General features: G+C 41.4%; 1 protein-coding gene across 1 annotated transcript; it reads right to left on the bottom strand.

The window, feature by feature from the left end:
* Nucleotides 1-759: 759 nt before the first annotated feature.
* LOC121085522 (carbonic anhydrase 2) lies at nucleotides 760-18,288 on the bottom strand. Its single transcript, XM_040588259.1, has 7 exons — nucleotides 18,036-18,288; nucleotides 17,263-17,460; nucleotides 6,718-6,836; nucleotides 5,188-5,280; nucleotides 4,370-4,432; nucleotides 3,953-4,108; nucleotides 760-1,619 (listed from the first exon to the last, which is right to left on the bottom strand). Exons 1-7 carry the CDS (start codon nucleotides 18,067-18,069, stop codon nucleotides 1,500-1,502), a joined length of 783 nt encoding a protein of 260 aa, XP_040444193.1. The 5' UTR covers nucleotides 18,070-18,288; the 3' UTR covers nucleotides 760-1,499.
* Nucleotides 18,289-19,070: the final 782 nt, after the last annotated feature.

Here is a 19,070-nt window from a genome sequence, read left to right as displayed (position 1 = left end):
TGGGGGTGTGTGTGTATGTTTTCAGTGGGGAAGCTTTCAAAGGGATAGATGTGACGGAGTTTTCTGGAGATGTTTGTATGCACTCTGAGAAGGATCCATTCCCATTTCACACATTTCAAGGTCCCATGAGTTTCAGAACCTAGCCCACCAAAATCTATCTTACCAAGTGACCCCTGATGGGGTAGGAAGCTTGTAATAATCTGCCTTAAAAACTAGGACCAGAACCCAGTGAGATGAGAGATTTGAAGATGGCTTTTCTCACTACAAGCAGGGACTGAGAAGGAGGGTAACCCCTCATGGTATTGTTTGGATCCTGTGTATCTAGAACAGATATATATTTAGGTATCTATCGCATATGTGCTCATGAAACACAAGAAATCAGCTAGCAAGGATCCAGCAATGGAAGTTACTGGAAGCTATTGTGTGCTTAGCAACATTTCTGTTGAAAAAATCCTCTGTTGAAATCATTTATACAATATGATACTGTGAGGCTAAAAACCAAAGGCTGGGGGGACAGCCTTGAAAGATGTGGACTAATTGGAGAAACTGATTGAATAGATGTTCTGCATAAAGATGAGGCACCTTGCTTTTTGGCTAACAACATTTCCTAGCATATCCATATAGGTTTGTATTCATCTTCAGTGTCATTGAAACTAATTCCCAACGTATCAGATGTTTAGTAATTATGTTTAATATGCAACAATACAAACAGATTAGTGACTCATTTCCTAAATTAAAATAACAGCATGGAAGCAAAAATATAAGTATAGATTTATTAGAGAAGTTATCTAAAATACAATATTATTTTCCTCTTTAAATTAGAGCATATATTATTTCAATGAAAAGTTATTTTGTATTATTCCTATGGTAATAACAACTTTTAAAGATAATACTTAATTTAGGACATTTTAATTAAAAAAGTCCAACACTACCATTAAGACATAATCAAGGTTGTTGATAGCATGGGTAAAAATGTAAAACGGTCTCAAAAATATTTACATGTCAGTTTCTTAAAATCTAAGAAGTCTCATTCTCAATAGTCATTTTTCTTTACTTTCCAAAATACTTTTTTTCCTAAATCATACCTAGATTCTGTATTCCTGTGCTTTTCACAAAGCTTCAAGTTTAGTTAGTTATGTGTACTATCACATCAGTGGATGAGGTTTCTTAAAATGGCTTATTTTGTTATCATCATATTCTCTCCCAAGTAGCCAACATACTGTTATACCAAAGTGTAAGTTGCAGTAATAGTCACCAAAATGCACACAACCACCACCATCACTCCACGCCTCCCCCAACCCCCACACCTTAAGAACCCTTTCCTATTTGGCCAAGAGCCTTTCACATTTCATTAGCTGGCGTTTCAGATGCAGAGCAAAAGAAAGAACGGATCTGGGAGACAAGATGTTGCCAGGGCACACAAGGCAAAGGTTTGATTTGGGCTTAGCAAAAGGGGCTCCTCACAAACACAGCAATTTCTAACACGCTCAGCACTGAGGTTACTGGAAGGAAGCTCTGACTTCTCTGCTCTTCAAAGGCTGACATGGGCGCCAGTTGTCCACCATATGGCACACAGGCTCATTCTCAGCACTGAAGCAAAGGCCACGGAGTTTGCACATCTGTGGACAAAGGCACAAACATCCTAAATGCATACTCTTGTTTCAGCAGGACTATTTGATTTATACACCTTGGGCTTGAGCCAGAGGTCCAATTCACACTTTTGCCAGCACTAATGGTCTAGAGATGGTGTCACCACCCATATGTCTTTGCATTTCCATCCACACCATTTCCTGCCCCTGACACGGGCTCTCCTGTCCACAAAATACCCTAGCAAGAAGAACTAAGAGAGCACAGAAAACAAGGACATAGGCACACACTTCCTGAACGCTGCGCACACAGAGTTGTTTGTCCTTGATCCAGATCAGAATTGAAAGCCTTTCAGAATCCTTTGAAAGTTGTATAGTTTGGGCTCTTTTGAAACTTGCATTTTTTTAATTCAGTTGAAATTTAAAACAAAAAAAAGAAGACAATCTTATCGTTGGGTCAAATTACAGCAACCAAATTCATTACAGATATCTTGATTTTCAAATACTGTGAGAGGGAAAACTATTTCACATCAATAGGAACATACTGTGGAGTTTTAGTACTTGCTTGTAAAAGTAAAATTGGTGTTTCCACAGTATGATGTAATAAAAGCACCTTTATATCTAAATGGGCATCTATCTCCAAAACTAGTAAAAAGACTGTGCCAAAATAGTAACCCACCCAAATGTGATCTTGCACAGCTGGAACTGCCGACAGAAACACATAGGTGGGATACAGGATTTCATGCAAGTCAGGCTGCAGGCCAGGCTTTCCCTTATTCAGGGAGGAAGGCCCCCAGCGGTGACCAGCCCAGGAGAGGACTTTACCTTCACAACTGACCAGAACTAAGTTCAGAGCTCCACCTCTGCCAGGACCTACTGTGTCACCATAGCAAATAACAAGCTCGCTGCACCATGCTGTAATATCCAGCTTTTATCGACCTTTGGAAAACAATTTCATTAAACCCAGTGTCAATACTCAACTTTATGGTTTCTTGTTTTGATCAGTTTTGGAACGAAAAGGCAAGCTGCCACACACACTGTTTTGATCTCACATCCATCTTTGAAATGTCGATGGTAATACGGAGAGGGGTGTGTGGGAGAAACAAGTGGTGTCTTTTACCACTTGTAGGTGGTTAAAGTAGGTGTAGTAGGAAAAACAACTCTATTTTGGTGAGTGTGCTCCTGCCCTATAATAAAACCAAACTGGCAAACCCTGGATTATCAATAGCAATACCAGTAGTTTAGAACAAGTTAACAGTGTCAACTTTAATGCTCCCTTGCAGTTTAATGGTAATCACTGCTATAATTATTACTTCCGATAGCTTTCCTGTCTTTTATTCTATCTTTTATTACCTTAAGTCCCACAACAACCCAGTTGCGCATTTTTCACATCAGCTGAATAAAATCCCTAGAATTACGTGTATAATGTTAGCATGCCTGCCATTGATAAAAGGGATTTAAGAGTCTGAAGGGTAAACTAGAGCCCTTCAGGGCTAGTTTATATTTATAGGCTCTAGATTCTATTTATATCTCCCAAGCACACAGATGCAAACCCAAGGGTGGAATCTTGCCTCTATGTAATTTCATTAATGGATGGTGCAGAAAGCTAGGGCCTGGAGTGATTTAATCTGCACAAGCTCCTTCCTACTAGGAAGATTCTATACTCCTCAAGCTGCTCAACAAAATAAAGGATTTTTTCAGGCAGCAGACTTCTGGAATCTGCAAGTTTTGCCTCTTCCAAACAACACAGTTTTGTTAGGATTGTCACAATTCTGCGTGGGATTTCCCAGTCTGTTCTGTGCTGAACAGAACTTGTAAAATGAGCTCCGTGTCCTGGAAAAGCTGGAAGATCAACAAACCAACCACCGATCTACAGTGTGAGACTGTGGATGCAGAATACATGCTCTTCAGATGCTTGGTAAACATGGTATTTTCAGGGCTAGTATACCCAGATGGTGATGTGTGCATGTACAGCAAACCTGCTGATGCTCACAATCCATGCTAGACTAACTCTGCATGTGCAAACGGTCCTTTCATGCATGCTGTAATTTTCCCAGATTTTTACCACATGTCAGCTCTAACCATGTATCTGGAAAGCCTGATTAAGTTTTTAAACCCCCCAAATTTTCCCTAGATTGTGTCCAAACGGAAGACAGCCTTACATTTTACAGCAAACTATATCCACACATAGAAGCAGAGTCCTGCCAAAAGAGGCTAACTAGTTCACACATATTTTTCACATGTGATACCCTGCATAGCTCTGCAGTAACACAAACTACCACTTTAAAGATCACCAGAAGGGCTGAACTGAAGCAATCAGTGTGACTCCAGTACACATTTACTGGCATCACCCACTGCAGACCTACCTGCTCGGGGCTGACAGTGATGGGCTCCTTCAGAACGTGCCAGATCACACATTCGAGCAGTGGGGGAGTGGTCAGTGAGCCGGGGTACGTCCAATAGTCTCTGCATGCAGGAAGCAGTCCAGTGGGGTCAAAGTTTGTGAAGGAAGCTTGCTTCCCCTACAATAAAGAAAGCAGATGAACTAGCATCAGGGGAGAGACCACAGACACACACTGGGCTTGCAGTAGTAAAGTCTCCTATGGGAAGCTCCATGTTATGAGAAAGGCAGAAATGGAGTTTGGCATGAAGTGCTGAGTGCCTCCTACAGTACATTTGGGATTAAAGACTCTCAGCAATGTATTTCTTACGTTATAAGACTTTCAAGACATTGTTTCTCACTCAACATCAACATTCTCATCGACACAGAGGGCAAATATTACCTTGGTTTGAATGGAGTTCAGAGCATCCACAACCTTCTGTATTTCAGGCCTGGCATTTCCTACCTGTAACACAAACCATATGAAAAGAAAATGATCATGCACTGTCACCGATACCTTTAGTTTTCTGTTACAGTTCTCAAGGAAACATTTTCCCAGCAACATTTCATTACATAACAGGAGTATTACAGCAAAAGTTACTGGAACTGTCTCTGTAAAATCATGTCAGTTGACAGTAAGCACAAATGGATCAGCCAAGGACACTGGACAGAATTAAGTTATTTACATCTACAGTGTGTGGATTTCTTTTTGGACTTGAGCTGTTCTTTTTTCATAGAAGTCACCCTCCTAACAGAACACAGCGAGGCCAGGAGAAAGCACACACTGCTGGGGCACAGCCACCTTCTCCAACCAGCTGTGAAGACAATTCAACCAAGACAAAATGCTCTGGACATTTAACAATGACAGGAAAAGGAAAATAGGTGTTATTTAAGCTGGTTCTACTGCAGATTCATACACACTGAATGTGTCTCTGTCATCACCCTTCACTGATAAGAATTACGGCAGTGTCACTGCTGTGATGAAGGCAAGTATGCTGTTATAGGGCTGCCACAGTGATGGATGGCAGTCATATTTCATGACTGGTGTACAATTTTTATATGTAGAGAAAGCCAAGAATTTGGAGCACCACCCAGTTCGCTATGGGTTTAGGCAGTATAGAAGTGCTGCCTCATTCTGTATTTTAGGCTGTCAGGTCCCCCTGCAACACAATGAACATACTGGACTCATCCAAATAATACAAAGGAAAAAGTTTAACTTACCTTCATGAAGATGCCTACCACAGCCAAACCATCAGGGTGCTTCACAGCTTCAGCAAATTTACCATATTTTTCTTTCCAGTGAACAATATGGAGCTAGGAGCAAGAAAACAATAAGCACTATTATTCCATCCACAATATTTCACAAATGAGAATGCAGGGAGGTGATTTATTCAACATTAAGAGCAGACGGCATTTTAATGCTGAAATTTAAAAACTTTTGTGTACAGTTAAGAATTTGTTGAATCATTCATCTATTTCCAAGTTTCAATTAAGCAAAGAGATTTTTGTCATGCATTTTATTTTGCTTCTCACTCTTATTCCCAGGTGAGTTTTAATTGCAAACTGTGGATGTATCATTCCGTGTTTAGTCTGGTAAAACTCCTGTTATCTTCAGCATGAGTTTTTTCTGCATGCAGCCTTTAAGATATTGATGTAGTATTTTAATGCTATATATCCTGAGGTTCTTATCCACACTGAAATACATGACTGCCAGTGTGAGAAGGAGAAGAGAAGACACATTAACTGCAGATCTGACCTGCAATCTAGACAGTTTTTTAAAAAAGAGTCCTGTACTTTTCTGGAAAGCCTTTGAAAAGAGTATGAAATAAATCTGCAGGTCACATTAGCCAGGATGTTGCTTTATTTTTCATTTCCAAGTTATTTCTTAAGTTCATCTGGCTGCTTCCCCGTATCTGCAAGTCAAGCTCAGCAAGTAATTGTGGTACTCAGAACAGATACAAGGCAACAGCAAGTTGCTCAGATAAGACAAAAGCTACTTCTACCTCACAACAACACAACAGAGCCAATTAATTTGTCAGGCCATTTCTTTTATCCATCAATGAAAATCACAAGTATGTTCAGAAAATGTGTATTTATGAAAGGGTTAAAAGTCTGTCACAGCTTCCAGAGGCAGATTTCTAAACAGGGGACAAGGAAAAGTGGGACACAAGGCGCTACTCCATTTCTGTAGTGAGACTGTAATACAGAGTCTTAAAGTTGTTCAAGGGACATCTGGAGTCTTAAGGATATTACAAAGAGCACCTGCACCTGCAAGGTCTCACTTTGCTGTCTGCCCTCTTCACAGCTCCCCTAGCTCCTTTGCTACCAAAAGGTGAAAGGGGCTGCCCCAAAATTATTCTGTTGTTGATATAAATGTCTCTGATGTTAAAAATTTAAGCCAGGAAAAGAGGATACGTGTGTGTGCAGAGGTGCTGCAGTTCTATTTCTTTGCCATTTTTAAGAGTCAACAAGAAAGTGGAGAAAACCAGGGATAATTAATGTGGGTTTTTCTGCTTCTGTAGTTTTGAAGTAGCTGAAAAAAAATAGTAATTATAAAAGTCCTCCAATTCTAATCTCTGCTCTTGCAAGTAGGTCCTGGGGTGGCACTGTACCAAAATCTTCTGTAGTAACCTCCACAATCTCTTGCCCTATGAAGATCTATAGAGAAGTTGTTAGTATGGCAGAATAGTGAAAAATAAAATAAAACAGTCATTATACATAAAAGACTGGAGAAGTTCAAGCATGTCCTACCTCTGCATCATACTTCACACCATCCAAAGTGTGTTCAGACCCTTGGCCCTCACAGGATCCCCAGTGAACGTGAAATTGTGCCAGCCTGTAGACTCCATCCAGCGCTCCTCCTTGCAGCACTGCAAAGCAAAGAGCCTCTATTAGCATCTCCCATAGCCTTCCTTATTGAGTCTTATTTCAAACTGGAACGTCCACCTCAAGTCTTCCAAGTGAATTACAGTTCATTGCTCTACATGCTGCCATGCTACTCCAGATCAACTTAAAAGGTACATTGCTGCAATATGACAGAATTAATAAATAAACATATAAAAACATCAGTGACTTTACAGTGAGCATCTCATCAGCGATTTAACAGGCATGCTAATATTACGGCTGACGAGGGGAGAGCTAAGGATGTAACTTTTCTGTCACCAAATAAATAAAAAAAGGCCAAGAAAAAGAATAGCCTTTGTAAGAGGCCCATATAGAGTTATTCTATGGAACTGCACTTGGAGACCAAATAATCTTTCACTTACTAATGTACTCTGTCCCTTCATTTTAGACACTTTATCCATTTAGCGCTTAATCCTGCAAATCCTGTGACAGATCGAATTGAGTAAAATGCTTTTGGTTCCAAATTAAACCTAAACACCTGTTAGCCATGGGTTGCAGCAAGGTAAAGCTCTAGGTACAGCGCAAGGCATTGTAGAAGTGTGAATTCAAATCTCTTGGCCCTCCCATCTTTTACTCCTCAAGAATGAATTTTTTAAAAAAATGGTGATTAAAATGTCAATGCCTGCAGAGACGTTTTTGAAATATGGATTGGAAATGAGGCATTTACTTACACTCTCCACTACCTGACATTACCCCTGCAGTGGGACTGCTCTAAGTGGAGTGCCCAGCCACACTTTCAATTATACAGGAGTGAGCTCCCCTGAGCTCCCTTACGCTGTTAGTTTTAACCTTGTACTTAAACTGTGACCAATTACCATTACGATATGCAGGATCAAGCCCCATTACTGTAAAAAGCTCAAGGCACAGACAATGTCTTCTCCAGTGCAGCATAAAGCACAGAACAGTAACAAATAGTTCTACTAAATAGAGCTATTTATCTAAGTTATTAGAGCAAGGTTTCACACTGGTTTGTGGTTGGTTTGGTTTTGTTGGGTTCGTTTGGTTTTGTTTGGATTTTTTTTTTTTTTTTTGCTAAGTGTCTCAAATTCACAATTAAATCTTCAGGATGTTAATATTTTAAAAAAAATTACAATGTAATTTGAAGTATCATATATTGTAGAGATCAATTTATATATATACATATATATATATATACACAATAAAGTGACAGAAGAGTGGTGACATCAGATATTACATGTAAGTGTGCTCTGTGTATGTGCCACAAACAAAACAGTTCCGTGGAGTAAAGATGCTTTCCTCTCAGTCTGCAATTAGTCTAGACACTATTACAATACGTGCATGTGTGAAAATATACATCAAATGCATATAGGAATAGGTCACTGTCTGTTCAGGTTTCAATAATTCTGATTATATGCAAGCATAGACAACAACAGCTGTGGATACTTGGCAATGAGGTGAGAAGGATTTCAGTAAAAAACGGGAATACATCAAAATTAAATACAAGATTTCTACAAAACACATTAATTTCCACTTGTGTGCCTTACACATGCAAAATTTGGGTTCATTGGACAAATTCAGCATTTGCCTGGGGCTCCTGTGGTAAATACATTTAGAAGACTCCCAACATGTATTTCTATCTGGAAATGTGAATATATGTTCCACTGCAGTCTTTGTAATTTCTGATACTGTAGCCAACACTGAACAGTCAACAGACCAAGACTTGCCCTACCTATTGCCAAGCTATGTGACACAAAGAAGAACAGCTACTTAAAGTAATTAAATAGGAACATATCTTATTCTACTTCTATGTTTCTGCATGTGCTGGTTGCCAAGAAGCATAACTGTTTCAAGCACAAGGACTACAAACCAGAATACCTTTTTTTCAGAACAGTGACTGTGAATGTGCATTAGATCCTTTGGAAAATGAAGTAATAGGTTGCTATGTCTTTACAGATGCAAAATCGCTTAATCCACACAATACCACGTTTCATTTAAAAATGATGCCATGGAGTTGCAATGTTTCAGTTTCAGTTCCTTTGGCTAATGGACTTGCTGCTCATTGCAGGTACAAATGGACCGAGGTTCCACCATTCTTCAACCTCAGAAAGCACTAGCACAGCACAGGTTAATCTGCCATTATCGATCAATGGAAAGCATGCTAAAAAGCAGAATCATGCAATCTTCTTAAATCCATTTGCAGTGTTATTTCTTTACACAAAGTTTGCTCTAGTCCCATAAAACTCAACAGATGCACAAAAATCTCTTTGCAATTTTTGCTTACTTTTCTCATTCTGTGGTTCTCAAATCCAGCACTAGCTTATTTTGACTCACAGCAGAGCATTCAAAGAAAGTAATAATTAGATTAGTGTGAATGAATACAAATTCAGCAGGCTTAATTACAGAACAGCCCTTCTTGTTCTAGCCTATATTAAGCAGCTACTTTTTTAATACTTCTCAGCCTTTCCAAAGAAGTGAAATTTAGAATTAAACTTAAAAGGTAAAGTAGAAATGTTAGAGCTTCATTTTTTTCCAGCACAAGCTTTTTAAAACCATGAATAAATGCTACCAGCTTTTCCAAATTAAAAGTTCACCAAGAATCACAGCAATATTCACACTGGGAACTTTCCTGTCTTTGTCCCATGTGATGTGAACATCGATTCAGGCCATATTGACAACACAAGTCCAACCTTTCCATCCCCTTTTTTTGAGTGATGAGGAAATTCTGATCCATATTTGAGCATTTCATCATTATCTCCCTCCCTTTTGAAATTAATATTAGTGAAAACAATCCTGGAAATACCTACATAGCTGTGTTCCCTTTTGTTACATAGCACAGCTTCAGATGCAGGCTGAAGACAGCACAAGCCAACCTGGAAAACACATTCTTTTCATACAGATTCAACCTACTCAACACAATCTACGTCATAAACTGGTTTCCATGGATGTGTAACAGCCCAGAGGTGACAGCTTGAAAATACAACTTTTTTTTCTATTTAGCAGTTATTTGAAATGTTACAGTGAGAATTTTGGAGCTACTTTGCTTAGATTAAGAAATGGTAACGGTTTTCAACCTTCTACCCTTTACTGGAGAAGTTATACTAGTAACATCCAGTGATTATATTGCACTGTTACTAAATGATCTCATAACATTTTCTAAAGTAGGTGGACATAGGTATTAGCAGCATTAATTTGGAAAGTCAAATAACCACACAAACTGTTCCATTTATTTACATCTGTAGGATTTCTTGGATAAAGAAGGCAAACTCGATTTGTCTCCATTATACTTTCTTAGGATATTTAGAAACACATAGAAATCAAATGACATTTTGCTGCATTTGGGACAGCTGTTTACTGAGGCCACACAACTTCACTGTTCTACTGAAAGGCAAGTCCCTGGGTAGCTACCCTTCCCACGTAGAACAGAACAGCTTTGTCAAAAATACCATGGACCACTTCATACCTTTTTTCAGGAAGTGGCAGCATACACATCTGTGAATTTTTGCAGGAATACTGTGGAATTACTGTCATTTAGTTACCTCCTATGGGACATTCTCTCTATACAGAGCAGGAGGCTAATAAATCTCATCAAGGCAATAAACCTGTCAAGGAAATAATCAAAATGGCTGAACTACAAGATCATTTCATGAGTTAGAATGCATTCCAAGATGAATTCCAGAAAAAATTCTACAAACTCATGTGGTAAGGAAAATACTACTCTAAAGTTTGTTACTCTGAGAGAATGCAGAATGAGAAAATGTTCTTCAAATGGAAATAACTGACAGCAAAGCTCCTTCCAGCAGTTAAAATAATGGGTCCACTACAGCACAATGGATGTCCAAAGCTCTTTAGTTCTAATTAGTTCTAATTAGTTCTAATTGACATTCCACCAAACAAAAACCTGGCAGCAGGACATTCAAGCATCTACCTTTGAGGACAGCCCTCTTGCACACACATTGCTTTGGCATAAAGAAAACCATAATTTTGTATCAGCGTACAGTAGATGTGCACGTATATATGATGTTCTAGGTACATATGTAAATATATGCATAGTATATACATAAGTGTTAAGGTTTTGTAAGCTTTTGTGTATACACAGACATCTGTATGATAGAAAACACGCCTTGAGACAGAGTAGATGAAGCATTATTTGAGAAAAACAGTCTTGAGCACCATGCACTATTAATGGCACAAAAAAAGGTTCTTATGATGATGCTCGGGGATTAGCCTTGTGTTCTTATGCAAGGATGGACTTCCCCATCTGACAGACTGAAGAGTTCAGTTAGGGTGAGCTGTCACTTCTGTGAAACGTGGAGTACAGAGCGTCACATTTTGTGAGATGTTGCCTTCCTTATGTTATCTCTTTCAGACATTCCTCCTAGGATGCTGTATCATGGCAAGCAAGAGAGCAAGACAGCACACAAGCATCTGACCAGGGATCATACTTGCAGAAAACATCTGTAACGTGCTTCACCAAAAGAAAAACTACATAACTGGTATCTCATAAGAAAAAAACCCACCCTACTCTGTCCTTGCTAAAGGGTTAGCCTGATAAGGCAATAAGGATGTTTCACAGAGATAGCCCAGAATGAAAGACCTGCCAAAATGCAGCCAGTCTGCAGACTTGTGTATTTGCAGCGGTCACTGGTTCTGATTCACCTCAGTTGAACTATTTCATCCAGACTGGGTAGCAGCCAGGGAGACTCTGACTTGCCTAAGGATACAAAGCCATTTAGGTTCTTAACTTCCCTCCCACTCCCTGGGACCAGTGGAGTTTATTTCTCATGTAGTCTCTTAAATGGAGATTCCCCAAGAGTCATAAGGTTGCAGTACTGAGTCCCTGATCAGCCTTTGATCCTCATGTTTCACACCACATGAGCTGACAATGACTTTGTAAGAGTTGGAAGCACTAAAATTCTCTTAAAAGTAATAATGGGTTTAATTTCTGATGGCAGCAGCTGTAATTCTAATCTTAGTGACTGCTTACAGTACTGAAAACTGTGTACCGACACGGTGCTCATACTACGTAGAGATCTAATGAAGGATGAACGAACATGAGCGTTGCCTCTAAGTACACATCAGTCCCTCACGCCCGTAAGTAAATGAACAAGCATATCGGCTGGGACGAGTAGTGACGTCTGGCACACAGCTTCATTACATCTTAAAAATAAACTTTCCCAAGTGGCTTTAGCTGATAACAGCCGACTAGTTTCTCCTGGTTTTGCACTAAAAGCGCCTCAAGAGGAGGAACTTAAAAGAAGGGAAGGAAGTTGCCATGATTTTTGAATGCACGATCCATGTCAAATTTCTGCTCAGAAGTTGCATGTTAAAAAAAAAAAAAAATTAAAAAAAAGCTGATGTAAGTGAAGGGCACTTTGGGGCTCTAAAATGAAATGAAGGCCTGAAACATGCAGGACTGATCTCAAGCCCTCTCATCTTCTTTTCCACTTCCCAGAAGCACTAGAGCTATTGTCAAGTCACTTGCTTACGTAAGGTTTGCAGCTTCTGGTGACCCAAGTTCACAAGAGAAATGACTTAAAGATCACACACCCTCTGGGACCTCTGACTTTCTAGCCAAGCAGTGCACAAAAGTACTTGTGACACATAAGCAGGTGTCTGAATACAGTCCCTTAAAGCTATAAGCAATCAGTTCACTGATTTATGATTCCAGAGGGTCATTGCGTTGCTTAGGCTATACTGCATTGTGGCACTTCAATCCATGACTGCAAACTGATAACATGCAGTATTATTCTGGCATGGCTAATATTACATCTTTGGAACTTGGAAGCCTAAAAATAGACCAGTGGCAGTGACTTTGATTAAGAGTTGTTCCTTAAAGACGGCAGACCTCCCTGTTTCTTCCTCCATTTACCAGCTGAGGTGGAAGTGCAGGAAAAGAGCAACAGTGGGCACAACTTTCAGAGTAACTCATCAGCTAATGCACTGGCTCTTGAATAACCAATGTAACAAAATAAATTGGTTTGTGTACAGCAAGTCATAACTCAAGGCAGCCAAAGCATCCTCATTAATATTTACCATTATAGGAAGAATTGGGTAATGTATTTGATTACAACTACTGAAAGCCTCCCAAGGGGTGCTAGCATCCAAGCCAGTACAGTATTTTCATTTCCCTAGGTCTCTCACAATTTTACAGTTCTACTATGATTTAATATTTGCAAAAATACGAGATTTACTTGGGACCCTGTCTGGAATTTCAATATTCTTTCTAGCTCAGTAGCAAGGAAGGAAAAGGAAACAACTAAGACACTGATCCACAAGCAGACATTACCAGTACTTTTAGTAATGTCTCTAGAGCCTTACACCGTAGCTGCAATTCACTTGTGCCAGGTTCTAGAGATAAAATATGATATTCTAAAATTCTTGTTATGAATAAGTTAATTGCAGATTTACTTCTTCCTTTTATATGTTCATCAAAACACAAGATCAGAAAATACAGAATACAGTGCCTGCTGCCGTGTGCACTTCCCATTTGAACCTCAGGTTTTAGGTGATTTCTAAAAACTTTTCTGGGAAACCTACATAGAGAACATATTGTAAGTATGTTACAAAATCTTCTTCAGACTCTTGAGGTTTTCTTGAGCAAAGTCACTTCCTGTGGTTTTACAGCTCTGAGAAGTCACTCTTTACTTCTGTCTTCTAAAGCGAGTGAAACAACACACATGTCCTTAACAGCAGACTATAATATGAAGCGCTTAATATGATAAAATAAGTACCCTTAATGAGACTCTCCTTTGCTGTAAAGGTCCTGAAATAAGGCGCGTTATTAGTTATCAGCACCATTTACTTCACTTATATGTGGAAGGTCATGTCCCAGGATATAAGAGTGGATGAACCTGAATTTGGAGGGTTTTTTCCTAGTGACACATATCATAGTGAATTTTTGGTTTTATTTAAAGTTACAGAAATGTTAAAGATTTATGCCTACAAATACTTTAATTTTCACTACTGTTAAGACAGTGGACATGAACTAAGAAAGCAACTAAAACTGCCAGAACTGAAGGAGAAGGGAAACAAACTAACAACTGGAAGAGGAAGTTCATTGTTCACTTTCTACATACAAATCCAAAAAAACATTCCGAAAGACTGCAAGGAAATGAGACAGAAGATAGCCTTTTATCTAAGAGAAAATAATGGAATTTCAGCAAACAAAAAAAATGTTCATAAACATGGCAATGCTGGCTTGTGAATTTTCTTTCCATACACCATTTCTACCAACCAGCAACTGAAATATGAAGGGGCTTCACCTTGGGAATTGACTGAGTGCTCAGAAGTGTATTCTAGAATGTAACATCTGTCACATAACCCAAGAAAGAAATTTGAAGGCTGTACTACAAGAACTGAAATTGAAGATTTAGGCGTAATTGCTTAGGAAGAGGGTTTTTCTAAGCATGGATAGTAACATCTAAGCATATCTAGGAAAATTAAAAAGAAAGTAAAAGTCAGGTTATAAAGATATCACAAGATGTTGACATCATTTCTCTGTTAAAACATCATTGTAAGCAAACATTGTATAGGACATAGGCATAATTACAATCTCCATCAAGAATTAGGTCATTAAAGCTCCACCTATCAGTAAAGAGACCTAAGAGCAGAGAAGAAAACATTTTCTTTTGTGAAGATACATTAGTCGCAAACTGCACATAAATTACTTTTGTTTAAAAAGTTAAACTTTTATTTTACATCCTTACTATTCTAAAGAATATAGAGGGGATATAATTTCAAGAAAACCTGTTTTTTCTTTTAGATTTTTAGTTTTTCACAGATACGGGCAGCAGCTTTATCCTACATATTTTTGTATGTACAGACATAATGTAACAAATATACATATTGGGAGAAGAGCCTTTTATTTAAGGAACAACAATTTACATCAAATTTTTTTATGATTCCAATATCTACTTGTTGTTACTTATGATCAACCGTATTCACATTACATATTTTCTGAATAAAAGACCTAAGTAACAACTGCTTTCAAGAATTTTTATCCAAACATGCATCTCAGCTTTCTTACTTACTTTTACTATGCTATTACTACCTGTTATTTTTTTATTGCAAGAACTCATTTTGCATACTCTGAAGAGCAGGAGTCAAACAGACTTTAATACCTAGAACTGCTGTGCAATTTACTTCAGTGTTGTTAGTTACGAGCCTGAAGATTCTTAATGAATGGATCTCCTACTAAGTCCTGAAGATCGCACACAAACAATATCTCATTACTTAATTTTGTGCCTACTACCACAGATAATTCATACTGCATATGGGACAGCTCATAGGAGCAAGCAATACAGTCTGTGGGAGGCATTCACAGGATTTTCTTCCATTGTCTTCTGTAAAATATACCAGCACATCATATACTCTCACAGTTTCGCCTTGTGACTGTTGCATAATGTCTAACGAAGAATTTGGTACACACATTATAGTTAGTCTCAAATTCAGAAACGGGAGTGAATCAAGCACAGTCAAGTCAAAGACAGCTCTATTTTGTGTAAGGAAAGTAGGTTACCTAGTTAACTGCATACAAATGAAGCCATTAAGTGTGCTGCCAGGTAGATCCCATGCATTGTAGTTTTCAATACGAAGTGGGATACTGAAGGATCCACCCTTACCTGGCTTCACAAAGATCTGTTTAATGGTGAGGGTTTTTTCCTAAAGAATAAGCAGTTTCTGATTCACTAATAGAGCTACTGAGAATATTTCTACTTGCATCTCCTGTCCTCCCACTCGGAAAGCTGTGTCACAGCGTATCTGTCAGAGGATCCCTGTCACAGATGTTCTGGTTCTGCACTGACTTTTCTCATAAAGAGCATTCTTCCTACAAACATTTCTTTAGATTATTATATGTTCTTGCCATTTTTTCCTCCCAAATTACCCAATACAACCTAATTTTCACTATCTTTCCAAACTTATGCACACACAACTCAAACCTGAACCTGTTCCCCTTGGGTTCAGTAATATCAGGATGACAGCAAGAGCAGACTCGCACGCATCTGTTGAAAACATAATCCCTTTTATTGTACTCTGAATCATTTACCTTATTCCCCATAACACTGTTCAAATGAACATGCATTCAGCTCTTTTAGCTCCTCAGTGCTTCAGAAAAACAAACACTAACAAGTCAGAATACCTTTTTCTTTTTTTAAAACCATGCAAATATTAATGTGGATGCTCTGTGTGAATTATGCATGGACCCGTGTATTCATATAGCTGCGAAGACTTACAGCTGACCACTTAATACTGTTCGGTATAAAGACTGTAATTAAAACAGACTCAAAATCTTAATGCAATGCTGCATACCTGTTATGCTGTTACATTACCTGCAAAAACCTCACATTTTTAGGAAGCACAGATCATTTGTTGTCGGCACCATTCTCTAAATGGCATTGTTAACAAAACGCTTAGGAAAAATAGGGCACTTGCTCAAGCAAGTTGAATCACGCAGTGTCTACAGAAGGCAGAGACAACGGGATTGGTTTTGCTATCTAAATGAAAAACAGAGGCACATTCATTGTAGCAGGGCTATGACTTCTGCAACTCAACCAGCTGAAAAAATACAATTAAAGACAACCTACAAAACCCTTGTTGCAGCTTGGATTACATCTGTCCATCAATGTGGCCATTCCTTTCAGAAAAGATTATTAAAAGGTTTCCAGGATTCAGTACTTAATTTCACCACACAGTACGATGAACAGCAAGATGCTGTGGAACGACTGGCTGCTAGCAAACTTTGTAGGAATGTGTCAGACACATTATCTTTATCTAGAAAGCCCAGCATCAAGAAATGTCAGGGATAATGCTTGTTTAAATTACAAAAGAACAAAGAGGTATTTCTGAATCATTCCTCTGTTTCTGTACTAACCTGGGAGCATATTGGCTTCAAAAATATGAAATAATATTTTGATAACCAAAGAAACTATTTCCAAACTATTTCTACTTCAAGTTGTTAACTGTAATCCTTTGTTATTCTAAGGCAAATTTCTTCCTGTGATGTATTTTGCCCCTTCTTTTAACCATTTGTTCGGTAGTTTATGATGAGCTATTGAGCTATGCCTGAAGTTGTTCAAATAATCATCTTTTTTTTTTTTCTTTTTCTTCTCTCCACAGCTGAGCCTTTCTACAAATCCTTCTGATTTAAACAAAAATAAAGCAATTCACTTTTCTGGAGTTTAGATTAAGGCAACTCAAAACTGCCTAGATAGCCTCAGTTTTCTTCTAACGGAAGCTCAGTTTCCCTCTAGCCTAGAGGAGCCCTGTGGGATGCTGAATCCTTAAGGGCTCAATCCTGACCTTACTGCAACCGAAACACTTTGGTCTTTTCTTGTCTTTAAAAAAACCCTATGTCCTCAGTAGGCATTTCAGTAGCTGTGTCAGTAGCTGGGTCTCCCATCTCCACCCCTGGACACGAAGATGAAATCTCACCTGACTTGTTGGAGGAATCATCAAACTCCACGTTGAAGGAGTGCCCGTTGTTGACTATGTTTCTAGCTGTGCTGGCATCGTAACTGAAGCTGAGAGGCTTCAGCGAGGAGTCGTACTTGGCGGACTTGCTGCTAATAGCAATAGGGGACTGGCGCTCTCCATTGGCGATGGGGAAGTGCTCGTGCCAGTGAGCAGGTCCTGCAAGACAGCGTAAAGCAGCTCAGTGGGAAAAGACAGGAGGCTCCAGGGACATAAATGACAGCCCGCACTCCACTAGCATCAGCACTTAATAATGTAGCATCCGCGTAGGGTGCCAGTGCTGGCAACTCAGGCGAGGTGCAATCCCACCTGGGGACCAAGGCAGGGCCCACAGCGGTCCCTAAGCCTTGGAGGCTGATGCTGGGGTTTTACCGGGGAGTCCTTCCAGAGGCCACCCCGTCCTGCTGGAGCAGCGCCCCGTCCTCCCCTCTGCCTTGCGCCTTTACCGAAGTAAAGGAATGACAACAGGGAAGGAGATGCTCCGGGCGAGCCGCGCGGCGCGCCGCCTCGCCGCTCGGGCGCAGGTGGCATCTCAAGGTTAAAAGAAAAAAGAAAGAAGAAGAAGAAAAAAGAAAAATAATAAAAGCAGGCAGCGCCACCCAGCCCGTTCCCGCGCAGGGCAAGGGCTCGGCACGACGCGCAGCGGGCACGTCCCGGACGCGGCGAGCGGGGACCTGCCGGCAGGTGTCCCGTGCCGTGCCGTGCCGGAGCCCCGCACCCCGCCGGGCACTCACCGTCGTGGCTGCCGTATCCCCAGTGGTGGGACATGGTGCGCGGCCCGGCTGCGTCCGCGCAGGCTGTCGCAGCGCCGTGGCCCCGGCGGGCTCTCAGGGGCTTTTATAGGCTCTCGGCAACTCCAGGCCCTTCTCCGCGGCCGGAGAAAGGGGTGGGGAGCGCGGGCGGGGGCGGAGGGAGACTCCGCTGGGGGCGGAGAGAGCGGTCCCTTTTAATCCGCGATCCGCCGCGGCCGCGGAGCTGCGCCGGGCCGGGCCGGGCCGGGCCGGCAGCGCCCCCGGGAGCCGGGCGGCACGGCGCGGCCGCAGCCAGGGCGGGCGGCGCGGGGGCGCCCCTCCCCGCATTGCGCACCTGAGGGCGCCCGGCCGCTGTGCGGGGCGCTGCGGGGCGCCGCGGGGCGCCGTGACCTTGGGGAGGTGCCGGGGGCCGCGCGGCGGGTGCGCGCCTCCGTGCGCCGGTGCGAGCGAGGGAGCGCGTGTCTGCCCGTGCGCGCGTGTGTGTGTGTGCGCGCGCCTCCGCGCGTGTGCGGGGCCCGCGCCGCGGTCTCGTGCTGCGCCCTGCTGGGGGCGGAGTGAAGGGCCCGGCGGGGCAGGCAGCGGGGGGGGCGCCGGCACCCCGCCGCGGCGGGGGGCTGAGTCCTGGGCGCCGGGCTTCGGGGGGGATTAGCGGGGATTTGGAGGCGGAGATCAACGGACTTGGGGGAGCTGCGGCCGCTCATCAGCAGAACGAGGACGCTGTTGCTTATTGCCGCACAGTGTATTTTATTTTTTTCCTGATCGCTTTCGGAGGAGGCGGCCGGTAGAGCGCTGCTCGCGTTCGCTTCTTAACACTTAAGAAATACACACTTGTCGTGAGAGCGCGTCGACTACCGCTCCCGAGGATGGACTTGCGAGAATAAAATTGAGCAATGCATATTTCGGATGTTTTTATATTGCTCAACGCTCTGTGCTTTGCCGCCGGACACGGGGCCCAGCCCTCGCCAGCCCCTTTGCGAAGGGCCGAACCGCGCCGCTGTGCCGGGCCCACGTGCCCCG

Source organism: Falco naumanni, chromosome 3 (assembly GCF_017639655.2).
Source record: "Falco naumanni isolate bFalNau1 chromosome 3, bFalNau1.pat, whole genome shotgun sequence".
NCBI lineage: Eukaryota > Metazoa > Chordata > Aves > Falconiformes > Falconidae > Falco > Falco naumanni.
The sequence above is the reverse complement of the archived record's forward strand: the minus strand, read 5'-3'. Positions and strand labels throughout refer to the sequence as shown.